General features: G+C 39.2%; 1 protein-coding gene across 6 annotated transcripts in view; it reads left to right on the forward strand.

Annotated features, from left to right (window-relative positions):
• Positions 1–12,044, forward strand: part of utrn (utrophin) — a gene marked incomplete at its 3' end in the record, with an annotated part of 265,554 nt that overhangs the window by 224,180 nt on the left and 29,330 nt on the right. For 5 of the 6 annotated variants that reach the window (XM_084428992.1, XM_084428995.1, XM_084428993.1 and 2 more), the window contains 2 exons: positions 2,591–2,702; positions 8,351–8,487. In XM_084428992.1, coding sequence (XP_084285118.1) covers positions 2,591–2,702; positions 8,351–8,487 — 249 coding nt within the window. Of the gene's footprint in view, positions 1–2,590; positions 2,703–8,350; positions 8,492–12,044 lie in introns of those variants that run through there. The other variant, XM_084428997.1, reaches the window with a different exon arrangement.

A 12,044-nucleotide genomic window follows, 5' to 3' on the forward strand; every position in this document is an offset into this window, starting at 1 on the left:
AATTAAAATGTATAACTAATTAATGTGTTAATTAAATAGAATAAACTTTTAACATACTTTTAAAACCTTGCATTTGCAGTCTTTGTATGGAAGAATTTAACAATCGTTGAAGCTCAACATGTATAATTGTAGCTACTGCATAAGCAAAACTCACCATTGATGGTAATAATGGCAAAAGCCGCCAGAACACTGCAGTAAATAATAATTATAGCTATACAACATTTTTATTATGTTATGAAATATTAATAATATAATGTTCTCTTCTTTGCTTTGGAATTTATGGACAGCATTAATATCAGGAGTGTGCACATGTACAGCACCATAAATACATGCTGATCAATGTTCCCAGGCTCAGTTAATGAAGGTGTGTGTGTGTGTGTGTGTGTGTGTGTGTGTGTGTGTGTGTGTGTGCGTGTGTGTGTGTGTGCGCTGCAGTGTGCGCTGAGGGGTGTATTGTGTGTCGGTTCGTCATCACGCGCCTCTATGCTGTATTTTAAACAGACACTGTGTGCTCTTGTCACAATAGGTGGTGACCTTTTCAAATGTCATGCATACATACATTATGCCCATGTATTACTGATAATGCTGCCATATTTAGAAGCTTTGGCTAAGTCTCGCTGACAACCTCCTCCATCTCTCGAGGACTGACCGCATCAGACCGGACCATCTTGTTTTCTGAGACGTTTGTTTGAGGCAGAGCTCAGTGGTGAGATTCAGCCGGACGTTTGACAGAGGAGATACGGACTGTGTTTTGTCAGTGATAGATAGTAGAGAAGACTAAATGGAACGAGAGAGAGACACGGAGAAAAATAAAGTCTGAGTCAGTCAACCTGGATTTATTGAGAAAAACTTTGTGTCAATGGAGAAGATTGTTCTTTGATTGTTAGAGATTGTTACATTGATAAATTCACTTACAAAGTCATGCAAATGTCATTAATTGTTTAGCAGATTAACAGTTACTATTTGTGAAAGCAGTAATCCTCAAGAGACTGAGGTGATTTTGCCATGGTCCGTTATAGAAATGCAAGGGGAGGACTTCAGATTGGTAGCAGAAACATTTTCCCCATGTAACATTAAGTTCATAAAGTGTGGACCAAGTTGTTTAGTTTCTTAAAGGGGTGGTATAATGCCCTTTTCACAAGATGTAAAATAAGTCTCTGATGTCCCCAGAGTGTGTATGTGAAGTTTTAGCTCAAAATACTCCACATATATGTTTATATAGCATGTTAAAGTTGTCACTTTTTGAGGGTGAGCAAAAACACACCGTTTTTGTGTCTGTCCCTTTAAATGCAAATGAGCTGCTGCTCCCGGCACAGTGGGCGGAGCTTCAACAGCTTGTGTCCTTTTACCTCACACACACATGCACTGAAAATGTCAAAAACTTTTAGCCTTTTATGTTCAAACCAGAGTCAGAAAGATGGAGAAACTCGAGAAGAAGTGACCACATGTAAACAACATTTCTGAATGGTTAGTTGATGAATTTATGTAGCTTATGTGTAGTTATCTTCTAGTCATTGATTAGCATATTCTGTCTTGATCATCTATAAATCGCACTCCCAGGGGCGGGTTTATGTAAATTTTAGGGTTAGTGATGTCACTAACCCGGGAGGAATGTAGTGTAGTTCCTACCAGCTGTTTGTTGTAGTCCTTAAAAAACGATTTCTTTAAAAGCAAATATCTCCCTTTGCTTTGAACTTTGAGCGTCGTAACTTTGCAGATGTTGTTTATGCTCAAACAGCAACACTACACACTAACTACAGTTAGAAAAGTGAAATCATAATCAACCACCCCTTTAACTATCAACTGGCAGTCCTATTTAAATAGTTTTATTTTGAATTTTCATACGCGTTTCATGTGGACTTGCGTGTTTTCTCCGTCATTACAATGGCAGTAAGTGCATCGCATTACATAAAGGTTATGAAGTTTATTGTAGCTACATGGGTCCTCAATTTTGTGTCATTTGGCCTAAATCTCATATCATAAAAGATGAAGTGACTTCATCAAATTGTATTTTATAACAGTTTTATCAGGGGGGGTTTTCGGGGTTTTTTCTTACCCACATCACACAGAAAATAATATAAAATCATTTAATCATTTATGCAGCAGCGCGGTGGAAATATTGCACACTGAAGGAATTAAATTCTATTGAATTTGCATTTCCTGGAGAGACCAGAAGGAACCAAAAACAAACACCACACACAGCGCCGTCCTCCTCCGCACTCAATTTACATTTATATGAAGAAAATCTGTTTAATAAAAAATACTTTTAAACGGTGTTTTAATGATGTTATTGAATCAAGCGTGACGTGACTGGAGTGAATGAATATTCCCGAGAGGACTGAATATCAGGCAAATTCAATAACGAGTGGATTATAGTTTGACGGAACTACAGAATATCTGTGGCTGTTGTGGAATTAAGGATTTTAAAGGAATAATCTAAAAATGTAAATTCTGTCTCATCACGTCACTCCAAACCTCTATGTGTTTCTTTCTTCTGTAAAACAGAAAAGGATCAATGTTCACGCTGCTTTTCCGTACAGTGAAAGCATGTTATCTGACTAATGGTGGTTTTTTCTTCCTCTTTTTGCAGATATCGCAGTTTGAAGCACTTCAACTATGACGTTTGCCAGAGCTGTTTCTTCTCCGGTCGCACGGCGAAGGGTCATAAACTGAACTACCCAATGGTGGAGTACTGCACACCGGTGAGTTAGTCGCGCGTGATCGCCTGCCCTACAGTCTTTCTCTACCCATCAAATTAAGGCATGTGTAATGAAGCTCGCAAACTAGAGCTCATAAAAGAGACATTTCGCATGAATGGACATTACAGTGGGCATTCAGTAGTGGTAGAGCTATGGATCTGTTCCAAAACCTAGTGAGCAGCCTTACTATCTATTGCCTATATAGATACAAATATTAAGTAAAAGATACATTTTTATTTAAGTAAAGGAAACCTGCAATGCTGTTTTATAAAGCTAAATGCCTTTAGGAACTGACTTCGCATCAGGAGCACATCTGTATAGTTGTTCTTCCAGCTGGGTCTGTGAAGTGTGTGGTTGGTGAAGAGGAGCTCATGGTGTAAGAGTAGGCTAGTTTCTCCTCCACCTCCTTCTTCTCCTGTGCGCAACCTGAAATTTAATGTGTTTAACTCGACAGTTCATTTTCAGAGCGTGAAATTGAAGAGCTGTCACTGTCATTGATCAGCATGACAAAAGGAAAACAAATGAATTTTTGCTCTCTTCGACTGTGTGCAAATGCAGACAAATTAGACTGAATAATGATGCAACTTAAAAACGATTCAACTTTAATGACCGGCACTTGTGAAGAAATGTTGCCTTTTTCATTAGTCATAAAGATGGTTGATTGGAGGGTTGAGCTGACGGGACCCCCTGAGGGACCCTGAACACCAGAAGTCGGCTGAATCGCCCACAAATTAACCGTCATGTCATTCCAAAGCTGTTATTCTGTTGAACACTGGAGAAAGAATAAATAATTCCCGCCAAAGGCAAACTCAGAATAAAGGGGCGGGGCCTAATTGAGTTGGTTAGTAGCAAAGACTATAGAATTACACAAGACACGTCACTCATATTATTTTGAATGGGAAAAGTGCAATTCTCAATATGACGGAATAAGTCCCGCCTTCTAAATAAGAGCCAATCGGCGATTCCCATAGAAACAGTCAGACGCTCTTCCACTGCGCATTAGCTTGATCCAGCCTGAAAATTTTCGTTTTATGTCAAGATTCGAGCGTTTAGAAACTAAATTTATGACACAGTTGTTGTCAGATTTCATTGGAGATTTCAGATATGTAATTTAATCGTAAGCTTGGCGAACAGTTTTGGAGAATTTGATGTTTCCCGATTCAAAGAGACTGGAGCTGCACTTGCTGCCCGAGAGGCGTTTCAAAGATGGCCGCCGAGGGAAATGACTTGTTTTAAAGGGGCTTTGTTGTGTTTTTTGTTTGTAGTGTGTTGAAACTCATGGTTATGGTAAGAGACGGGACATTTCCCAAACACGCTCAAAGTGCTTGTCCAATCACAAGATGTGATCCAGCCGACCAATCAGAGCACAGTGCGCTTTTCAGAAGGAGGGGCTTCATAGAGACAGGAGCTGCAACAATGACAAATATGGGAAAAATAATAGGTTTTTAAACATTCAAGCATGAAAACCTGTTCCAGTTGAGCCTAAAAAATAAAAAAATCAAGACTTTGTAAAAGGGCATATTATTGCCGACTTTAAGCTCCAGAGATGCACCATAAAAGTTGTCTATAAGACTTCTTAAAGGGATAGTTCACCCAAAAATGAAAATTCTGTCAGTAATTACTCACCCTCATGTTGTTCCAACCCCGTAAGACCTTCGTTCATCTTCGGAACACAAATTAAGATATTTTTGATTAAATCTGAGTGCTGGATCACTCCTCCATAGGCTTCTAAGGAACCGAAACTTGCTTGCCCAGAAAATGTATTAAAGACATCATTAATATAGTCCAAGTGACTCCAGTGACTCAATCTTAAGTTTATAAAGCGACGAGAATACTTTCTGTGCGCAAAAACAAACAAAAATAACGACTTTATTCCACTTTTCATTTCCTTCTCTCTGGGCCTCGAGTCTTTTCACGTAGTGTTTAAGCGTAGCGCGTCTGTGTTGCACGTCACCAAGTATCACACATGACCAGCGTCGGCCAATAGTGAGCCTACGTGGTGACGTGCAACACAGACGCGCTACGCTTAAACACTACGTGAAAAGACCCGAGGCCCAGAGAGAAGGAAATGAAAAGTGGAATAAAGTCGTTATTTTTGTTTGTTTTTGCGCACAAAAAGTATTCTCATCGCTTTATAAACTTAAGATTGAGTCACTGGAGTCACTTGGACTATATTAACGATGTCTTTAATACATTTTCTGGGCCAGCAAGTTATAGTGTCTTAGAAGCCTATGGAGGAGTGAGCCAGCTCTCAGATTTAATCAAAAATATCTTAATTTGTGTTCCGAAGATGAACGAAGGTCTTACGGGGTTGGAACAACATGAGGGTGAGTAATTACTGACAGAATTTTCATTTTTGGGTGAACTAACCCTTTAAATCCACAGTAACTGCTGTAGGTTCTAAAGCACATATGCACATATTACAATTTTAGCATTCCAGAAATAGCCTTTGTGTTATCCATATCACCAGAATCCCCATGCTAGCAGTGAGGCACCACCGTGACCTTGAACAAAAGCACTTTAGCCCCAGGTCACTTCATGTGGATCGTTCCCGTAATACGTTTATGGCGCTGTTCTGTGAAGCATCAAATAAACGTTCCACGGGCCCAAGAATATTGATCATGTGTGTCATATTACTTTCATAAAACAGTTCTATAATGTAGTTGTTAATATCGAGTGACATTTCCAACCCAATATGGCCAGCTTTTTATTTTTGCTTCGCCAACAAAAATGGTTTACAATGTTGCGATCTGTAGAATTGTAACTCCAGGTAAGAGAAGTGATGCAGTGAAACATTTCAGTGCACAGACAACGACGCTCGTCCTATTAAATTACTGGGCCAGAACTAACTGTTATATAATAAGATTGTGTTGACAGTGCAGAGCTAGAAACTGCTTTCCGGAGACCACCAGCCGCTGTTTAATACTTTCCACGGGCTGATTTATTGTTTTTTTTGTTTGGATCATCATCATCATCTTTATCCTGTCATTTGTTGGCATTTTGTTTTTTTGTTGGCATTCAGGGAGGCAGCAGTAATCCTGAATCCATCACTCCCGTCAGACCTCGACCACACACACACACCAGCGGTTGTGAAATGTCCGGCTACTTCCTCTTGACAGGATTTCCTTTCAAACCCACATATCCCAGAAACACCCCACTCCATAAACACGTCTATAAAACACATTTCATTGCGATTCAACAGCAAATATTGTCATCAGAATTCAGAGAGCAGAAGATCAATATTGAACAGAATATGCTTTTTGTGGCCCTCAGTTGGGCTGTTACACTGTTATTGCTTTTTCATTGTGGTGATATTGCTTTTTGTTGTTGTGATATGGTTTTTATTAGTTGTGGGGTACGAAAAGTTTCTTTATCCCAGTGTCAGTCTAAATGAGTAATGTGCTGTGTTCAGCTCGCGCTTACAGCGGGAACTTTACAGTCCTTTTTAATAGGAAAACTTCACCCAAACATGAAAAACACCATGTTGCCTTATTTGTCTGATAAATTTTCCTCCGTCGAAAAGCACGATGTGTAAATGCATACAAGAATGGTTTACGGACGACATTCATTCTTCTCATGTTAATAGAAAAAGGCCCTTTGAAAGCATGTAGTTTTGGTGTCGAGTTCAAAAAAAGCAATGTTTTGTTTAGCAATGGTTACAAACTCTTTCTCTGCCTCCCTACAATCTTTATTATAAATGTGACTCATTAGCCGAAAAAGAGATGACACAAAATAACATAATAAGGTAATAGTGTAGTGAAAATTGGATATCGTGATAGCCCTTATTCAAAGTCGTCTGATGCCATATGATAGCTGTATAAGGAGCAGACACAAATTCAAATCATTGTTTAATGAAAATATCATAGCCTACTTGCAATTCTACATATAACTACGTGCTTGGCATGCATTTAAAGTCCCCCTGTAGTCAATCATTGTATCCCTTAAAACTCATCTCCGATCACCAAAGTGACATATTTAAACGTTTTTTCCTTGAAATTTTTCTTCATGCCTTAAAATATCTTGAATGTAACTCGACACCCTTGCCTCATTTAGTATACGCGGTTCTATGAATATGCAAATGAGCCCCGCCTCCACTCACTCACTCCAGCTCAGAGATCCACTCACGTTGATCTGATTGGTTACAAGGTAGTTTGTGACGTCAGAAACACCAGCGATTTCAAAGCGTGAGTCTTTGGTTCACTGCAGTTTTAAGGAGAAAATACTCAGCAATGGTGTCGACTTATGAATTTGCACATGGTTTTTGTCTTAAATCATATTAAACACCACATAGACTTTAAGAGAAACACAAAACCCCAATGCTGCCATCATTGGTGTGTTTTTGATCCATCTTTCTGCACCATGTTTACATATGCATATGCGCAAAAGAGAGATGTTCCTCACACAGAAGGCTAAAACAAATGTATTCAGGTTGGTCTAGCTCATTTTCATGCATGTTCTGTTGTAAGAAAACCTAAATAAAAATGTAAAGGTAATTTGCTGTTGTAATTAAATGAAATTAAATTATTGATTATTAAATTCTTGTTTTCAGCCATGTTGAACTCTCATGAGAGTGTCATCTGGAGATCATGGGTTCTGTTGGTCTGTGGGTTTACTTGAGTTTAACAAGACAAACTGTTGGAGACACACTCCCTCTGTAATATATGGACTGTCACAGCCTTGTTGTTCGGTTGGTCTTCTAGTCTGCAAGAGAAATAGGATTTGGTTTGCTAATATATGCAGATGAAGAAGACTTTGTGCGGAGATGTAGACGGAGAAATCCTGGAATGAGACACCTCATCTCGGCTCAGTAGACAAATGGAGGATGAGATGCGTGTGGATGGATCAGTGTGGGATCTGTGGGGACGTGTGTGCTTTGAGTCTGCCCGTGTGTGTGAGAGAAAGTAGTTATGGGCTGATGAGCTCCATGTGCTCTCTTTATACTGCATTTTACTTAAACTGACCAAAAATGTGTGTGTGTGTGTGTGTGTGTGTGTGCACACTCTTACAAATAAAGAGCCTTTCCATTCCACAAAATATTCTTTATAGATTTTTACAATGTTCTTCACACTAAGACAACAATAGTTCTTCTATGGCATCACTGCAAAAACCCAATGTTGAGTGTATACATTTGTAACCCTTGTATGTGCATATTGCATACACTTCGTATCACGTTTTCCATTCAATATGAAGCATCACAACTGTTTTCAACATTGATAATAACAACAATGTTTCTTGAGCATCCAATCATCATATTAGAATGATTTCTGAAGGATTATGTGTAATGTAATGATGTAATGATGCTGAAAATGTATTTCTTACACAATTTATTTTTTTACTTACAGACCCCAAACTTTCGAACAGTCGTTTATATTAGTAACTGGTCAATTTTGTTGGATTTTATTTTGTAACTGCAGTGGAACAGCAAGCGTTTAGATGAGAAGAATAATTCAGACTGTAATGAACTTAAAAGTTTGAAAGTTTAGTGTGAAAGATTCAGAGTGACACTGCTAAATAGACTCTACCAACGCCTGCTCTGCAAAGCTCAAACCACTAGTGACTCGCAGCCTTTATTCTGTTGAAGTTGCTTTGAACAATTGTTAATAAAGTAAATCCACTTCCACATCCATCATCTCTCGTCCTCTTCTTTTCAGACCACCTCAGGAGAAGACATGCGGGATTTCACCAAAGTCTTAAAAAACAAGTTCCGCTCAAAGAAGTATTTCGCGAAGCACCCTCGCCTGGGATACCTGCCCGTCCAGACGGTCCTAGAAGGAGACAACATGGAAACGTAAGCATCTTGAAGGAGAATATAAGCATGTAATATATGCAGTTGCAATTGTTTTAATTGGACTGTCCTCAGGCTTTGGTTTTCTGCCACCTCCAGTCATTAACTTTCTTCAGCGGAGAGCTTTTACACTCTTCACACAACCAGCTTATTCACAGTGCAGGGTTTGAAGAACTGTCGAGAAGTGTCAAATATTGTCGGCATGTCTCGCTTCATAATGCAGATTTTCTCTCTGTACAGAAATGATGATATATCTTGAAATATCTCTACCTAGCCACTACTCTAAAGATTCAAACTCTCTTCCAAAAACTAGACGGTGTCTTGCCGTCCACTGCCTTCGTCTCAGCCTTCTAAAAGTGCATTAGCAAAATTTCGTTTGCAAGAAAGGTCCATTGTCAATAGTGGAGCTCACACAGAAGTCACTTTCAAACCTATCAGCTTTCTGTTGGTCAAGTGCATTATCTAACTTGAACATGAGCGAAATCTGTGTGGGTTTTGCAAATATTTAACCAATGAAAGGTATTAAAAAGAGCTTGTGACTAAACCTCGTAAAGATCTTAATATAAGGTTACACTTTATTTCGATGGTTCGCTTTTGACTTTTAACTTTGCAACTATCTCAGTGTTATTCTCATTAGAGTATTAGTAGACTAGGTGTTAGGGTTCGGGTTAGTAGAATAAGCTGACATTTAGTTGCAAAGATATTTATAGTCAGTAGAACGTCTGTTGAGGAACATCAAAATAGTGTTAGCAGATATTAAAGGCACAATATGTAAGAGTTTTGGATCAAAATATCCAAAGACCACTAGAACAATGTTATATATTTTGTTGATTTGTGCACTTACATTATCCCAAACGTTTCTAAGAATGTTTAAATCCAGAGAAATGAGCAGTTTTAACCAGGACACGGACCATCTCCTATCAATGACATCATACCCGCGTTACCCTCGATTTCAGGTTTTATTGTGTAGAAACCATAGAAACACTAAAGACGCTTTAATATATTATGTGTTTTATTAGCCAGGTGAGCAACAGTTTGTATACATTCATCGACAGAAAATCATTGTTATACAGTTCAACACAGTTAGTCTTTGTTTAAATCTCGTTTTCTTGATTTACATCGAGTACCATGTTTTACCACACCTAATACCAGTCATCCATGAATATGATTTCTGCCCGAGTCCCGTCGTATTCTCCACCGGCTATAGAGGTGAAGACAACAACTCCCATGATTCCACGAAATAAAGGTGTCATCAAGCTAGACCTTTGTTTTGAATAAATGACCTCTAGTGGCGAAAAATTACATAGTGCGCCTTTAAGCAGACAGTCTACTAATACTCTAATGACTGATAGTCAACATGTAGTTGCAAAGTTAGGGCCCTTTCACACCTACCTTGTTTGGTCCGGACTTTCGGACTTTTCAGTTTGGTCCGAATCAAAATTACAGGTGTGAAACCTCCCCCGGACCACGGTCCGGACCAAACAGACGAAATTTCGGTCCGGATCAAACTGAGCAAAGGTTTGGTTCGTTTCTAGTGTGAAAGCATTTTCTGTATGGTTCGGACTTTCAGACCATTTACAGGAAGTTCCGGTGGTTCCCGCGTAGCCTAAACAACTGAAGAAGAATATTTATGTGCAGATCTGTCAGTCCTGCCCACAGCATTTCTTCCAGCACGCGTGCAGACACACACACACACATTTTTCCTGCGTCCTGCCGGCGACGATAAAATGTTCGCACAACGAGGACGTTAATTTGGCGAATTTCGCCTCGAGTATAGTTTGTACTGCATGGAGTAATGCCATAATAATGAAAGTAGTGGCAACGATGTGGGTCCGTTTACAAACCAATCAATGTCAAGATGCAGCCCATATAGATGATGACGACAGGACACAAGTACGTCATGTAAAGTTCTTTAGTGCGTTCGCATAATTGCAATGTGAAACCAAACCAAAACTAACCGAATGTATACAATGTATCAAAATATGAACTTTGGTTTGGACCTTGGTGCGGACTTTCAGGTGTGAAAACGCCCTTACTTAGTTGGCATTTAGTTGCAACTACATGAATGTCTAAAGTGGACAATCGAAATAGTGTTACCAAGTATTATGACACATGCAAGTGTCTGACCATATACATATAAAGCAGTGTTGTGCGGTGGGGTTTTAAAATGAGCAGGCAAAGTCAAAGAAAAGTTATTGTGGATTATTTTTTCTTTTTTCCTTTTGCTGTTCAGGCAAATGGGAATGCTAAAATGATCATTTACCCAGCTATGATGACTTGTGCTTCTAAGAATCCTGGAAATGTGAAAAATTCTCTCATTTTGCCTGCCAAATTAGATGGATTTTTTTTCCACTGAATTTGTCGCAATAGATTTTCTGCTAAAGATACATGTGATGCTGTCTTTATAAACAAAAGAAGGTGTCTTGGAAGGCAGCAGGATTTAGCAGCCTGTCATCTGGAACAGCCTCAGCGTTGGGAACGTGCCTACCGTATGACGTCTTAAAAAGCAGCCCTGTTTTTGGAACAGAGCCCAAGTGTGGCCAATTTATGAAAGCAGAGAGTTACAGTTCCCACTTCTGCCTTATCTCCCGTCAACTACCGTTGATTAAGGCACTTCTGGTTTTCCAGTGGGACCATTTCATGAATTTGTGTGGGAAAGAGTCTTCTGCTAAATGACAAGGAACGTCAGATGACCCATTTCTTCAGTTGGTGCTGATTTATAAATCCCCACGAGCAGAGCCGGAATGACTGTCGTTCCACGTTAGCGTGACATTCAGCCCAACTGAGCTCGCTGTGATATCAGACCATTTCATGTAACGTTCGATTTTCAGGTTTCTGAACAGACATGCTGCGGTGCGCGACAGCATCGCCACGTGTCAGATTTAACAAAGAGTGATGACCGCGGTTGAAATACATTCAGAGCAAAATGAAACTGTGCAGTTTTTGGTTTTCATGAAATTCAGAAGCGCCAGGGGATATTGACCGACTTTTATTAGAGAGCTCGTGTTTGTTGACTCTGTCAGCACTAATTCACAGAACCCAGCGCTCTGTACATAGTGATACAGCAAACCAGCCTTTTAACAGCCTAGATAACTGGATCGCTTGGTTTTTGACATGGCTCATATTTCAGCCACCTTTCCATCGCCCTGAAAGTCAACATGAAATCATAATGGATCCTTTTGACTTTCTCAATACATTTTCATGGTCAAACATATCATCAGTGCACATTATTCCAGACAATTGTGGAGAGGCGGGGTTTATTTTAAACTAAATAATTGGATAAGTCCGCCATGCCTCGCCAGAGAGTCAGTTGTTTCACTAGAATAATTGTCGATTAACATTTTGATTAAACATTACATGGTTAAAGTCACCATGAAACCAAAATTGACTACTCTTGTTTTTACCTACTGAAATCATGCCATTAGTTTACACAGTGGTTAACATGAATGTAATGATTACAGCAATAATAGTAAATAATAATGATAGATTAGTACAAGTGTGTCGAGAAGCTCGAGATCCAATCAGTTCCTGACCTATTGGAATTAATAAAGTTAAATGAG

This window comes from Rutilus rutilus, assembly GCF_951802725.1.
Source record: "Rutilus rutilus genome assembly, chromosome: 13".
In the NCBI taxonomy this organism is placed as follows: Eukaryota; Metazoa; Chordata; class Actinopteri; order Cypriniformes; family Leuciscidae; genus Rutilus; species Rutilus rutilus.